This window comes from Eutrigla gurnardus (genome assembly GCF_963514095.1).
Source record: "Eutrigla gurnardus genome assembly, chromosome: 16".
Lineage (NCBI taxonomy): Eukaryota > Metazoa > Chordata > Actinopteri > Perciformes > Triglidae > Eutrigla > Eutrigla gurnardus.
The window spans coordinates 8,672,146-8,687,050 of NC_139927.1; the positions used below are offsets into that span (position 1 = coordinate 8,672,146).

A 14,905-nucleotide genomic window follows, 5' to 3' on the forward strand; every position below is an offset into this window, starting at 1 on the left:
TGATACCATGAGGAAACACTGAGGGCATAAAATGTTACTTTTTTATTAAAAGATAAATATAACACGACAACACCTTGGAAAGGTGAGAGACCGGAGCATAAGAGGAAGAATATTAATCATGAAACTTTGATCAATAACAAACTAGTTTTCCTTGTTAAGGCGGAAAGACATTTATAAATAAATCCAAGCAGTGGAAACTACAATTAGGTCGAGTTTAAAAAAAAAGATCTTTATACAGTTAACAGTGCAAATAATTCCCTGCGCTTTCCCAGTATAAAAAGGAGAAAAGAAACCGATTCATAGAAATATTTAATTATTTATAGCTAATTACTGTCCCATAAAAATCACGAAAGTACCATCAGGAGTATTGGGACGGTCAATATTACAAAAGGTATAGAAGGAAGGATAAAAAAAACAAACATTTGTTTCCCCATAAATATTTAACAGTTCTGACAAAAGCAGATTGTAAAAACTTGTACAGCGAATATTTTTACAACACAGCATGTAAACATGCATTCAGCCGTACCACCACATCATGGAAATACCAGTAAAACAGAAGAGAGCAAAAAAAAAAAGCAGCATGGTTTACCTCATTAAATAAACAATTAACACAAGTCTGTAAATATCAACCTTTTGCCATAAAAAACAACAACAACCTATTATACATTACCTACCATAAACGTGCTACAACCCCTTTGACATATAAATCGTATTCACATTAACATTGTGGTCTTTCCTCTCATGAGTAGCCTTGTTTTTTGGTCAGGAAGGCAAACATTTGTGCAGGAGGAGGAAAAACATAAAAGTCCTTATAATTTCACCCACCAACATTCTTAAAACCTACACATTGAATCTTTCCTACGTTGTATGGAAACACTTGTGCGTAAGGAAATGGAGACATTAAAAAGCCATCTCTTTCAGTTGAAGCCCTTTGTATTTGCGTCACGGTCTCGTACGCGCTCTTGGTTTGAGAGTAAACGGATGCTTGGCTTGACGAAAAAAACAACAACGTAGGGTTCAGAACTTGAAGAGGTCGATAAAGTGCTGCGGAGAAATGGGCATGAGGCAGCTGTCTGGATCGTTGGCTGTGCACGGATGGCCACAGTCCTGGAAGACAGTCAACAACCACATTGTTAGAAAGACGGGAGGCCAGGAAACTGGAGGAGCAGCTATGTTTGCAGTCCAGACACAATAACCAGTAGTGACGAAGAACGTGGAAGGACTCCAACACAAATTTAGTGAGGGATTTTTACAAATAACTGCAAGTGCAAGCTGATTCTGCACATCAGTATGCACGGAGAAACATTTGTGTTAAACTTTTCTCACAGACTCGACATACGGCGAATGAATGCGGTTAGGGGCCACTGAAAGAGTCAACAGAAAGAACGCCACTGTTTACGAAACACACCTCGAGCAAAACATGATGACATCGAGTGAAATCGAGAAGAGGACAAGATAGAGCTCAGCACAATGGACAAAGTTTTAAATCAGACCGTCGGGGGGGGAAACATGAGACAAACTGTCAACCGGCGGAGAACAGAAAAGGCACGATGAGACGGGAAGTACCTTGAATAACAAGGCCAGGTGGCGATCCTTAAGGAATCGGGGAGAAGGGGAACCAGGAGAAGAGCCGGGGAGGGAAGGGAGACAGGGAGAGGGACGCAGAGAGGGCAAAGGTTAAAAACTAGGGACCCAGTCGAGGAGGAAAACAAGATTGTGGATAGTAAAAAAGTAACCAAGGGATACAGATACCACAAGAGCAGCTGCATACTTCATCAAAGGACTGTTAATCTGTATGGATACGAATTAAAGTCGTGACCCCAAAAGTTGTCTTACACATGGTTTCAGGCCATTTATTTGATCTCTTACCACAATACAAACATGTAGCACATGAGATTCATTCTATCGGTGGATGACAAGGATTACCATCAATCATTGATGATGCATGCTAATATGTGTGACTCCTTATTTCCTGTTGAATAATCAGAGCATTGTTCTGAAAATGCAGCTCTTTTTTCTTTTTTTTTACACTGGCCTCAAATTTTAACAGTAAAATGTTCTGTAATTAGTCAAAGTAGAAAGGCAACGTCAGGCCGTGTGATTGGACCAAAGTGTCTCTGAGACTTTCCACAGACATTCCAGTGTGTACCAAACAGTAATGGATGTTTTGTCTCTTTGGCCACGGGAATACATTGTGCTCTGGTACAAAAGCGATGCATGATTTGATAGACTCTCATGTCTAAGAACTATCAGGTCTGTTAGAAACGTCTCTTTGAACTGTACACACACACTCGGAATTAAGTTTCTACTATAGAAACAAATGGCGTTTTTCTTCTGCTGCAAATTTGTATTCAAAGCAACAGAATTCACAAGCCTGTCTTCGTGTCGGTGTAAAAGAGAAACTTCAATTTAGAAACAGTGCGGTGGTATTTTTTTAGTATAGTTTAGTTTTTTCTAAGAAAAGTACTGGCGTTTCCTACATGACATGAGTGTGTTTGCAGGTGTAATTTTCTTGTTTACCTTCCAGAAGAGGATGCTACAGTGTTTGCAGAAGTGCAAGGTGTCGCCGTACTGCTCCCTCATTGGATAATGTTTCTTCAGGGTGAAGTACATCAGCTTCCAGTCCACGTTATCGCTCTTGGATAGGACCAAATTCCTACAGAACTGCTAAAGGAAACACACACAAAAAAGGAAAAATCTAAAATACAGGGGACCAGACTGTAATTAATATAATTGAGGACAATTTCTCATTAACGCCCAATCCTGAGTGGGTGTTTTTTTTATGTGTGTGTGTGTGCTTGTGAATGTGGGAGATCACTGAGAAAATTGTGGCAATTACGCCCTCTAGTGCTCAACAAGTTAACTACATATGTTTAACTATAAATCATTATTTGTAAGTGTGAAGCACATCCCTTATAATAACTGAAATCTGATGATACGTCTCATTAATGTCATCATGTTTTTCTCTCACCTGTTTGTCTGAGAAGTGAAAGTGGCAGAGTTTCTTCCACAGTATCCTGTCCTCACTGAGGCAGTACAGAGTAGGCGTGGCCCGTCCCAGGTTAATGATGTCACAGGCATCGGACAACTTGCAGAGGATCTTATTCTGCATGTGTAGCGGCAGGTCGTTGAATGACATGCCGTTGCAGATTTGCTGGGAAGACGATTGAGAGCGTGAAAATTCAGAGCCGGACAAAAGAGTAAAACTCAAATATTCCTTCATCACGTGAGTCGTTTTCATGGGAGAATACAAGTTATGATTCATAAATTACTCTTTCCACATTTCATGTTACTCACTCATTCAAGTAAGCTTAGTGGGAGCAGCAAGTTAAGTTAGCAGCAGACAGAGGTCAAATAGATGCAAACACACTCCACTTGTTCCCTTTTTAAAAGTCACATTTACATACAGGCTGCTCAGAATGGACCTGGAGGCATGTTGAGATCCAGAGAACACACACACACACACACACACACACACACACACACACACACACACACACACACACACACACACACACACACACACACACAGGTTCTACCTTGGGGATTTGCAGGTTGTTGACCTGCTGCTTCCATTTGTGAATGATGTCCAGTCGGCACATCCAGATGTTGACGTTGCCCACGAGGACACACCTGCCGACGTGGACAGCCAGACTATGCAGCGCTGTGCTCAGGTCCTGCAGCAGATCCTTGACAAGGCGTGGGTTGTACTGGTCGTCCACAACTAAAAGCGACAGACGTGACAATATTTAGGGTGAAAAAGTAAACATTTGCAGCCAAAATGTAACATAATGCAACGAAATATTGTAAAATATAAAGCTCAACAACAAATCAAGGGCCATACTTAGGTCTAGGGTTCAAAGACAGGAGTGCAAACAAAATATGATTATATATATATATTTATATATTATGCCTGTACAATATCTCCATCTCAGGTCTCCTTACCCTTTCGTACGATCTTCTCCAGTATATTGAAATAGTTTTTCTGTGCAGCTCCACTCAAAGAGGTCAGCTGAGTCCTGGCTATTAGCTGGAAAAGCTATGGGAGGAAACAGATTAATTCAGTTAGAGGAAGAGTCGCTTCTACGAGTCATACAACAGTTTCAATATCAACACGCGTGAGCATCTTGCTCACTTTTGCAACATAGTTGAATCTTCTCAAGTCCTGTATTGCGCTGGAAAAGTCTAGACGGTTGAGGGCCTCACCAAGCGTGCAGTATCCATGCCGCTGTGAGTTCATTTGAAAAAAGCACACACACATACATTTTCATTAAAATAATTATTTAAAATCATTTCTGTTACAATCAACAGCCTTCATGTGAAATCTTCTACTAACAGGTGCAGCACTTACTTCTTTTGTGCTCCCTTTTTGCACGTAGATCCATTTATCTGTGAAAACAACTGGATAAGAAAAAAGAAACAAACACAAATTATTACTATATATATATATATATATATATATATATACACATATATACACACACATACATACATACCCCATAAATACAGTACTGTGAGCTTCAATATGACAATCTCGTAAGTTAACAAATAAATAAAAAGTCTAGTTGAACAAATTTTAATGCAAACAAAGGTGGTGGCCCCTTTCTCTGTAATTATGACTTGTGCTTCCCTTTATATCTGTTCTGCTCCGTTTATATACACACACACACACACACACACACACACACACACACACACACACACACACACACACACACACACACACACACACAAAGGGCCTTTAATTTTCATACCACAAACTGCGTAAAGCTAAAATAGTATTTATGAGTTGCTGAAACTCACACTGAGATTTTGTGTTATTGTTGTCGAGGTCCTTCTTTCTCTTGGTGGTGGCGAGCTCATACACATCTCCGACAAAGGCATTCTCTTTCTTGTCACTGCAGAGCCTGTTCAGACAGAGAAGGCATGGGAGGAATGTATCAGTATGCGAGTGTGACCAGTGCACTTGAAAAACAAAACACTGTAAAGAAGCCTGGAGCGAGTCAGTGACTCTTTTTTAGAAGTATATCCATCCATCCTTAATGGTACTAAACAGAAATTAAATGCCCATAAATTCCCCCCGTCAAAAATCTAGCTGCTTCATTTTGGATGAATATGGATTAATAAGCAGGAGTCACAATTATTCAACATTTGACATTCTAATCACTCACAGTTATGATGTAGAAAACAGCAAATGGCAGACATATATCGGAGTCGGAGAGACAAAATTATAGATCTCTATGTGATCTCTGTTATTATAGTCAGCCATTCTGGGCTTGTTGTTACTGATACGACAGATCTGATAAGATTTGACAGCTCCACTCGACATATGTTGACACGGGAGGCTTGGATTGACTCGACTCCAACAGAGACCCAAAGGAAAGCATGCAGCATGAAGGGTAATATAACAGATTTGTGTGTGTTTGTATACATAAAGTACAATTATTACAAACATCTGTGTTAATATTATACTTGAGGCCACAAGTTGAGAAAATACCCTTGAGAGGGGAGCGATATGTCTTGCAGAGAATTATGAATATAATAGTATTTCGACTACTTTTTTTAAAATGAAAAACATTCTCTTCAATGCAAATAAAACACAGTTACATAAAATACAATAAAGCTCTTTCTAATTACCTTTAAGTTAACAGACCAAAGGGCTGACCGGACAGGTGATCGACTCTAACTGTGCATTAATAATCCAAGTACCAACTCGGGGAGCACTATATACTGTGTGGCTCAGCTGATTGTGTGGGAAATATTACCTTCAAAATATTAGTATCTGCACTGATATCAGAAGTATTATCTGCACAAAAACCCTAAAGCAAGTCCAGTTGCCTACAATAAAGCTTTCAGAGACTACCTTGACCTGGATTACTGAGAACCTTCACAGACCACAAAGGAGAACAGACATTACAAAACAATGCTGATGTTTAATGGTGGTGATTTTTACACCAGCTGTGTGCCCAACAGGGTTCCTGCTTAAAGAGAAAGACTGATACATTCACTGGAATTGTCTAAACACAAGTCTGGTTGCCTACAATAAAGCTTTTGAATACTACCATAACCTGAATTACTGAGAACCTTCACGGGCCACAAAGGAGAACAAACATTACAAAATGATGCCAATGTTTTTGCAGTAATGGTGGTGATTTTTACACCAGCTGTGTGCCCACCAGGGTTCCTGCTTAAAGGGAAATACTGATACATTCACTGGAATTGTCTTATATTAAAATCCTTTTCATTTAAACAAGCCGCACAACAACAACAGGTCCTAGAGTGCAAGCAACAGGATATTAATTCTAATGAGGAATACGAGGGCTAGGTTCTGTTCTTTCAGAAGCTGGAGGAAATGTTGGGTTCGCCAAAACGATGACTCACAATCTGGTCAATTTAGCCAAACATATGCTTTTGGATTGTGAAACTAATTTACTTTCCCCTCGTGCATTACTGGAGGCAAGGCTCTGCTTGTCTGACTGTGAAGTCAGGGGTTGAAAGGGCTCACAGTAATCCATTTATCCAGCCACACGGGAAATACACACATGCGAGCACAGTAATCAGCTAGGCTTTTCCAACAGGTTGCATGCGGAGCACCGGCCGCCACACGGGGCCAATAAAAGAGATCACACGCAGCAGCGGGGATCTTCAGAAGGATTTGTGGATCTTTAAAACCTCATCCTGAAATAAATGAGCTAAAAAGGACCAGGGTTATGACTAAACAATCAAGGCCATTCGGATAAATGTCACACAGATCGACAGTGAAGTGTTGAGTGTTTGTTGACATTTAAAAGACACATTATGAACCAACCTACTTCTGTAACACCGTGTACCGTGCCAGCGGCCGTCATAATGCTCCCCTTTCTCTCTGGCCTGTGTGTGCTGGTCTGTTGCATGAAGTCACTGGCCTTTTCTGAATGAGAGTGCGTTTGGCGAGCGGCCAATTTGAACGGACGATGTCGGTTATTATATGATGTTGTGAAAAGACGTGCTGACGAGCTCATGAGGTGACCTGAGGGAGACGTCGCCAACTGGCTCCGAGCTCCCAGCCCGTAAGCCCACGAGCATCAGCTGGACATCGACATCCTGCTCACTGTTTGCGTGAGGCGTACTCGTGAACTGGCTGATATTTCTGGCTATTCCTGCTGAACACTGCAACTCATACAAAAGGTCACGCACCCCCCCCCCCCCCCCCCCCCCCCCCCCCCCCCCCCCCCCCCCCCCCCCCCCCCCCCCCCCCCCCTCCTTCCTCTCACACACTCTCACAGATAGGAACACACCACAACAAATGCGAATTTAGAAAGATATTTTTTGCGTCTTTCATTTTAATCATAGCAGGTATTTTCTTTTATGTATATCTACTAGATAATTATAAAGTCTACCTTCAGTATATCAATTGTTCTGCAAAATGTTTGATTGTAACCACTGTTTCCGTGTTGTTATGGCAGTCCAAACAACGGGGGAAAAGATGTCTACATTATGTATTGGTTGTGCTTGAGTAAACCCATAACATACTAGCTTTTGACCCTTGATTCTCATGAAGAAATATGATGTACAGATACTTTATAATTGTATTAAATTACAACCACTTGGTTGATTCACTTGGACGCTGTGATGTCATCCACTCCAGATACACACATACTAATGTAAACCTGTGCTATGGGTATTATTACTAAGCTTCAGGGAAGGTTGAATATACAAAAAAATGAAAATTGTATTACAGCCATAATCTAATGAAAGATGTGGAATATATGTTAACACATGCAAAGACTCACAAGGTGAAATCAAAACCAGCATCGTGGTCCCAGCTGGTGATGAAGTTTCTACATCGAAAAATGTGGAAGGAGTTCACCGACGCAAGGGTAAGGAACAAAAATGAACAGCGTTTGAAGTTTGAACAACAGGGTGTGCGTTTGAGTGAAAGGAAACATGCTTTCTGCGGATAACAAGGCGTGCTCTCCTGCTCGGAGGCAAAACAGACTTCCCACGGCGGCATGTGTAATACAGACCAGCAGGGGAACGGAATAGAAGAACTTACATTGAGCTGCGGTCATCAAACATCGGCCCTTGAAGCCTTTTGACCCACTAAACGCCTTTGAGAGGGACAGTATTATAAAAGCGCACCACAGGTATGGTTTGACCTCAGAGTTATTCTGGTGTGCTGCTCTTAGAAGAACTGGTATGTTAACATTCATCACACAACTCCAAACCAGAACCCCTGTGACAGAATTTACAAGTTACGTTCATCCAAAAGTAAAAGAAGTCCAATATTGTCTTTCTGTGATGGTCTGGCACTGGATTTAATGCCTCTGAAAACACACTTTATACACCAAAATTACTATTACATATATATACTATAAAAAACTGAGCATTGTGTGGAAATATTCAGTAGACTAAGAAGTGAGAAAGCCAGTATATGCTTGTTTGCTGTGGCTTATTGTATTGCATTCAAATGATTCCATCACAATGTAAAGCAACACACTAAACACTAAACTCACAAACACTTTTTCAATAATGACACAGGCCCTTGCAGGCTGAGTCATGTTTTTCGGCAGGTTTCAGTTTAAATACCAGCTTGCCTAAATGGTTTCAAATGTGTGTTCAGCAACAACAAGAATGTGCATGTATTGCTTCAAGGGGAGCGTTCGCAGAAGGCAGTTAACTGAGTTCAAACACCTGAATTCAATACTTCGGATTTGGCTCCACTCAAAAACAACTTCCTCTGTTGCAATAGTTATCTTCTCTTTAACAGGTTGCACTCATGTAAATTTAGTCTCAAGCGTCTAACCCTACCTTATACTTTACTGTGTCTGTCGCCATGGCGCCCTTTAGGCATTAACAAGCTGCAATTGTGGGATGCAAATCAGCTCATCAAAGACTCTCTTCAACGGCCCTGATAAGAGTAGCAGTCCATCAATGCACATTAACAACTGTTATTAAATACTGCCGCTTCCTTTTGCCCTGATCCATTTCTACTAAAGAAGATATTTGTTTTGCAGCCAGGCATTAACACATAAAGTAGCACACAACAAATACATCAACCACAGCAAACAACATACTTTCTACATATTTTCCTCTGTTTAATGAGGGAAAAACCTCCTCTCTCTGAAATACTTTTGAGGTATTTTGTGGAAGTTGTCTGACAACCGAGTCAACACTCAAAGAAAGTCTTGGCACCTGTAATCAATTTTTAGAGTTCAATTTTAAACAAGAGATGCAGGGCAAATAAGCTTGTATCTACACTTGGCTATAGCTTCTGAGAAAAATTACCCATAATAATTACCCATAATAATTTTGAGTTGTCTAAGTATTTTAGTTGTCACTTTATTTAAGTATATGTAATACTACTGTGGAATAAGCAAAAAATGGCCTAAGAGGGAAACAATAACGCACAATAAAAATGTTACCTTCTTTGATGACATAGGATTTATGACGCCTATAACTACAAAAATAATGTTTGACTAAGGTAACAATGCAATTCAATTCAGATATGACAAAAGGTGATCTGATCTTACCCTTTCAGGTCTATTTCTCTGTTATCTTCCAACTCCTGTCCATAAAGGATGAACCTCTTCCAGCCATGCTCTGTTTTTGTCCAGCTCCATCCCGGTGACCTCCAGTCCTTGCCCAAGAAAGGCATTTCAGCTGGGGGTGGGGGGACTCTGAGCAGAGAGGGTCCCTGCAACTGCAAACACCTGGAGGGGGAAAAAATTAAAAGACTATTGAGGTTACTCATGAATTCCCACAACTTTAAATTCAACACATTTAGAAGTTTGAATGAGCGCCTGGGATATACTGGGACACTTTAATCTAAGTTTTTGAAGTTGCACCAGTTTAAATGACCTTTTGGTCATTTGAAAGAGAATAATCCAAAACACATACATTCAAAATATTACAATGCTTACTTTTTTTTTAGCCAATAAATGTTCAGTAATGGTTAAATTAGTAAAATAATACCAAGTATTATAGTCTTTCTTTGCTGCATAACTTCCGTCTATAGACTACAACTACATAATTGTCTGACAGCTTCTATGTAGAAGACATTAGATGAATAAACCTTATACCGAGGATATTAATATGCGATATTTGGACTAAATGCAGGGATACAAAATGGCTCTCTGATTCAAAATGCTTTAATAATACCTGACAACGACTATGACGCATTTATCTGCAGCATTTTGAAAAAAAAAAATACAGTTACAGCGACTCACCGAGTCGTTTTTTAACGCTCAGCGGTGAAAAATGAAGACAAGACAACTGTCACTCGGTTCAATCACGACAGGATGACAATAAATAAGATAAACTACGCAATAACAGTAATAATGTCTACAAAACGTTGAACAAACCTAGAGCGACTGTTTTTTTGTATCGTCTGTGCTCGCTTCTGCTTCTTGTTTCTTCTGCCTGGCTGTGCTGCAAATATTGACGGAAGTAAACACAGTGCGGGCTGGAATTCGGCCACGCCCCCTTGATGCGCTCTGATTGGACGAAGCGTCGATATTTATCGTGTTGCTACCCAGACTCGCGTTGCTGATTGGCCGGCTGCGTCTGTCGATCATTTTCTTTTTTTTTAATCCATTCAGTTTTGTTGGGGGCTCTCTTCTACACGTGACGCAGGACTGCGCACATGTACTTGTGTTTTGATTTTTGAGATGGGGGATGGGGGCAGACCACTGGACGGTTATTTCATTATGATGTCATCATTATCCATCATTTGTAAGTAGTTTTAATATATAAACATTATGTTTTTATCAACCACAAATCTATATCTAGGTGAATGTTTTTTTCCTTCCAGGGAACTTCCTGCTTTGATGACCATATACAGCAGTATCATTGCAAACTTTATTGTTTTGCACATTATACATATACATGTATCCAGTAGTTTGACCTTTGATTGGAAACACATTTTATCATGAGGTAAATGTTCATTTTCTCAGATGATTAATGAAGTTATTCAACGTTTTGTGTGTAAAAAAAAAACAAAGCAGACAAGAATTATTACTCAAAGCAGAATATATTCTATGTATCTTAATACACAAAAACTATTATAATCAATGTTTGAGGCTATGCAAGGCCTGCCTAGCACTGTTTCATTGTCAAATATCGTGTCCTTATTTTAACATAAGTCTGAATTTAGTAAAGTCTGCATGTCCATCTGTTCTGTCTCGTTGTAAAATACTACCCCCTTTAGGTCACAGACAGTAAATTCAGTATGCTATACTGTGTTCCCTCTGTGGGCCTCTCTGACAATTCACTAAGTCTTATATTCACAGAGAATTACACAATTTAGGGTGAGATGTGCAACAACTTGTTACCATGAATACATTTATAACAAATTTACTTTGAAGTAATGACTATATTTCTGTAGCAAAATGTACATTACTTCAGTATAAAACATATGTAAAAGGGGCGGCAGCAAACTCAGTCTTAATAGGTAGTAATAGTAAGACTTTTATATAGTAAAAATCCCAGTAAAAGAAGACATATACAGGCCTACAGCAATGCAAGCGACGTACACGTTCAGTAAATAATTTCACATTGTGCATACATTGTAGTTTGAACCACATATGCAATGTTAATGTTGGGCTGTTTCTATCTGAATCGTCAACTGAATTATAAGAAGTAGCTCTAAGACGAGGCAAACAAGAGGCGAAGGCATGACGTGACTTGTCTTGATGAAATATAGTCAGCCAGGCCTCTGGAGCAGTGAAAGGTGTGTCCATAGTATTACTGCATTTCAGTAACGACAATATACTCACATACTGTTACATTCAAAGTGTGTGTTGTTGAGTTGGTGGTTAACACCTTTGTTTTTTACCCCCTTGTCATGTTACAGCCCAGTGTGCAGTCGACACCTGAGACCCCATGAAAGGCTCTACAGCAAAATCTGGGGTTTCTGGAATATTCTTTCTTTACAAATAAAGAAGGATAATGTTGTGGTGGCGTTTCCCCTTGCAATACCTGGCCTGAGCCTGGTTAGACCCTCTTCCACGAGTGACGCTGTCGCAAATGGTCTGCAAATGTTGTATTGTTTAGAAAACCTAACTTTTATAACCTTGTGCAACATGGAAAGCAAGTGGATTGTTTTCTGCTTGGATGTCATGGTGAAAACTCTGGACTCAACAAGAAGAAGCTGATCTAAGGCCTTTATATATGTTGTGAGAGAGGATTCCGCTGCAGGGCTCAGTTGTTGCGTGGTTCTGTCAATTGCGTGAGTGTGGCCTAATTGTTGGGATTTTTGCATGGGTGGCATGTGTGCCTCGTTGATTTGCCTTGGCTTCAATCAATGAGTCTGTGTGTAAGCGTTCAGCATTATAACGCTGAAAAACCCCAATTGCCACGGGGTTGCACTCTTTCACTGCCTCCGATTAGCAGGAAGTTGGTTAATAAAAGACAGAAAGAAAGAAGAAAGTGATGAGGAGACAAAGCAGATGGCAATAGAAAGGCAAGAGAAGATTCCTATCAAGTTTACCAAGTTCAACTTTGAAAATAACCAGATGCTCCACACCTTTTGTCTGGCTGCAGTAGGAGCAGCTCTCTCTGTGGTGTTTGTGTGTACACCTGCAGGACACATGCAGTCTGTATAACCGATAGCCTTTTGAATTGATAATATATTATTTACTAATGCTTTATCATTTATAAGCCATTTATAGCCTTATTAAAGCCTTTCAATCGTGACCATTGTAGTGTAATACCGACATTTTGTTTGAACAGAAGCAAACACGCTTCCTCTCAAACGTGTCTGGTGAATTTGGCACACACACACACACACACACACACACACACACACACACACACACACACACACACACACACACACACACACACACACACACACACACATGCAGTAGAGTATAGAAATAAGACCAAAAGTAAATGTTTTCCACAAACAAAATCCAGGAGTAACCATCGTCTATAACCGTCTTAGGTAAGCAGCTCAATCGAGGTCTCGTAACTTTTTTCCCGTCTCTATAGCATTTTTGCAGCTGTACAGCCATTTGATAATCCGTGCGTTGCGCTCAATTACTGATGTCCCCTGACGTATTGTCTCATGCAACTCGTTCTCCAGTAATCCATCACTGTCACCGCTGTTCCTGGAGAAGTCATCGTGTGACGTCGAGACGCTGACACTCCGTATGTTAATTGCAATTTCATCTGAGCGTGCCGAGAAGTTCTCCTTCCCCAAAGAGTCAATCACCGCGCCGCCCAGTCCGCAGTACTTGAAAAAAGCATCGAAGTCTGCAAAGTTTTTGGAGTACCTGGAGCTGATGTCGGAGTGAGACCGACTGACCCCTTTGCCAGACCTCCTTTCAAACTCGGGAACTGTTAGGAGACCTTTCTTCACAACACCAGCTGACACCTTTGTCCCAGAATCCCTGTTTACTGCTACTCCATTCTCCCTCCTCTCTGATTGAGTGGTCACCACATGTGAGCTGCATTCCTTTGCCGTTCCTTTAGGTGCGCCGATTTTTTCCTTGTTGCACTCGGCTTCACTCTCCTTATCTGTAGCCTCAGGTAATGGAGCATTTTTCTGCACGGAGCCGAGCAGCAACTTGCGCGTTATATGATGTTTCCGGTCTTTTGTCGACGATCTCAGTAACTCACATTTCTGTCTGTAAAGCAGAAGAGAGTCCGGTCGTTTTTTGGAGCTGGAGCGACGGATCTGCCCCGGCGAGCTAGCACCACATGTAGCTCCTCTTGAGTTACTCCCCGTGACAAGCTTCCCACCACGGTTTGAGCTCCGATTGGAAGACCCAGTGCTACACACAGACGCTGATCCCAGACTGATCACTGGCTCCTGAGTTGAGTTGACCACCTGTTGGCTTTTGACATATTTCACTTTGCTGGCAGCGAGCCTCTCCACAGCGCTCATGCCTTCTTTTGTCTCACTCTCCAGTTCCATTTGCTTTCGTAAGTATTCGGGACCCTTCTCCAGGATTTTTGAGGTATCACTGGTTGCCTCCATTGCGGTTTTAATGAACATTAAAATCAGTTATTTCCAGAGAGTGGGTAGTCCTTTAGCGCGCAGTCTTCCCAGTGTTGGAGGCAAAGAGATTCCATTCGAGCCCGTTGTTTGCCCGAGCACGTATTGCAACAGGAGGCTTCACCTTGTCTGTTCAAAGACCCATCGCGTTACCCCGCCCATCCTCTGCGAGGGCTAGTTTTAACCAAACACAAGCCTGCTCAAAGTACACCTGATACCATCACAAGGGAGAAGAGTGAAAGCTGACACTGCAGCAGATTCTTTACTCCTCGTCCTGGAGGAAACGTGGGCCTTTATTGCTCAACACAGGACAATGTCTTACACGATATCCTACCAGGAAAAAAGAGTTTCTGTCTTTAGAAAGTAGTCTCGGCTATACCCACTTGTTTACCACACTGACTCATCAAAGGGCCTGCGTTGCGCAATACATTCAAAATCACGCACGTTTTGTGTGTTGATTGTGTTGAAAAGCAAATGTTGCCATTATTTTTCAAAGGCACCAGAAAAGTATTGTGCAATTCTAAAGACTGAAAGAGGAAACACATTTATGGGATATTACTTCAAGATTTTGAATCTTGAATCTTGAATCCCCCCCCCACACACACACAGACACACACTATATACGTTATAGTAAGGTTTAATTGGATCCTAAAGGTTACACACTTTAAACACCATAAAATAACCTCAGCCACTAATTTGACATGTGTGCAATCAACCGGTAGTTCTTGGTCTTGTTAACATGTTCCATTTTAAGGTTATGACCCAGCAAGAACAATGTTAATTGGGTGAAAGCAACAGAAATGATTAAACCCTGTTAGATTCCAACATTCCAACATAATTTGACTCCACAATGAATAAATGTTTTTTTGAGCTTGCCTTGGTGGTCTGCACTCTTTCGGCCTTCTCTCACATGTGCATACAAGT

The 14,905-nt window shown here is 40.9% G+C and overlaps 2 protein-coding genes across 5 annotated transcripts; both read right to left on the reverse strand.

Moving 5' to 3' along the window:
- Positions 1 to 53: 53 nt before the first annotated feature.
- On the reverse strand, positions 54 to 10,432 carry fbxo25 (F-box protein 25). 4 transcript variants are annotated; one of them, XM_084030076.1, is made up of 11 exons: positions 10,344 to 10,432; positions 9,513 to 9,692; positions 4,804 to 4,907; positions 4,352 to 4,401; positions 4,136 to 4,228; positions 3,946 to 4,039; positions 3,540 to 3,724; positions 2,972 to 3,154; positions 2,521 to 2,667; positions 1,567 to 1,593; positions 54 to 1,107 (listed from the first exon to the last, which is right to left on the reverse strand). In XM_084030076.1, the coding sequence occupies exons 2-11, from the start codon at positions 9,635 to 9,637 to the stop codon at positions 1,018 to 1,020; spliced, it is 1,098 nt and encodes a 365-aa protein (XP_083886202.1). In that variant the 5' UTR covers positions 9,638 to 9,692; positions 10,344 to 10,432; the 3' UTR covers positions 54 to 1,017. The 4 variants fall into 4 exon arrangements, with proteins under 4 accessions (XP_083886202.1, XP_083886204.1, XP_083886203.1 ...); XM_084030077.1 differs by having other exon boundaries at positions 57 to 1,107; positions 2,521 to 2,664; XM_084030078.1 differs by lacking the exon at positions 1,567 to 1,593 and having other exon boundaries at positions 56 to 1,107.
- A 393-nt stretch (positions 10,433 to 10,825) lies between these two features.
- On the reverse strand, positions 10,826 to 14,123 carry fam110c (family with sequence similarity 110 member C). Its single transcript, XM_084031276.1, has one exon. It carries the CDS (start codon positions 13,979 to 13,981, stop codon positions 12,935 to 12,937), a length of 1,047 nt encoding a protein of 348 aa, XP_083887402.1. The 5' UTR covers positions 13,982 to 14,123; the 3' UTR covers positions 10,826 to 12,934.
- Between the last annotated feature and the right edge of the window lie 782 nt (positions 14,124 to 14,905).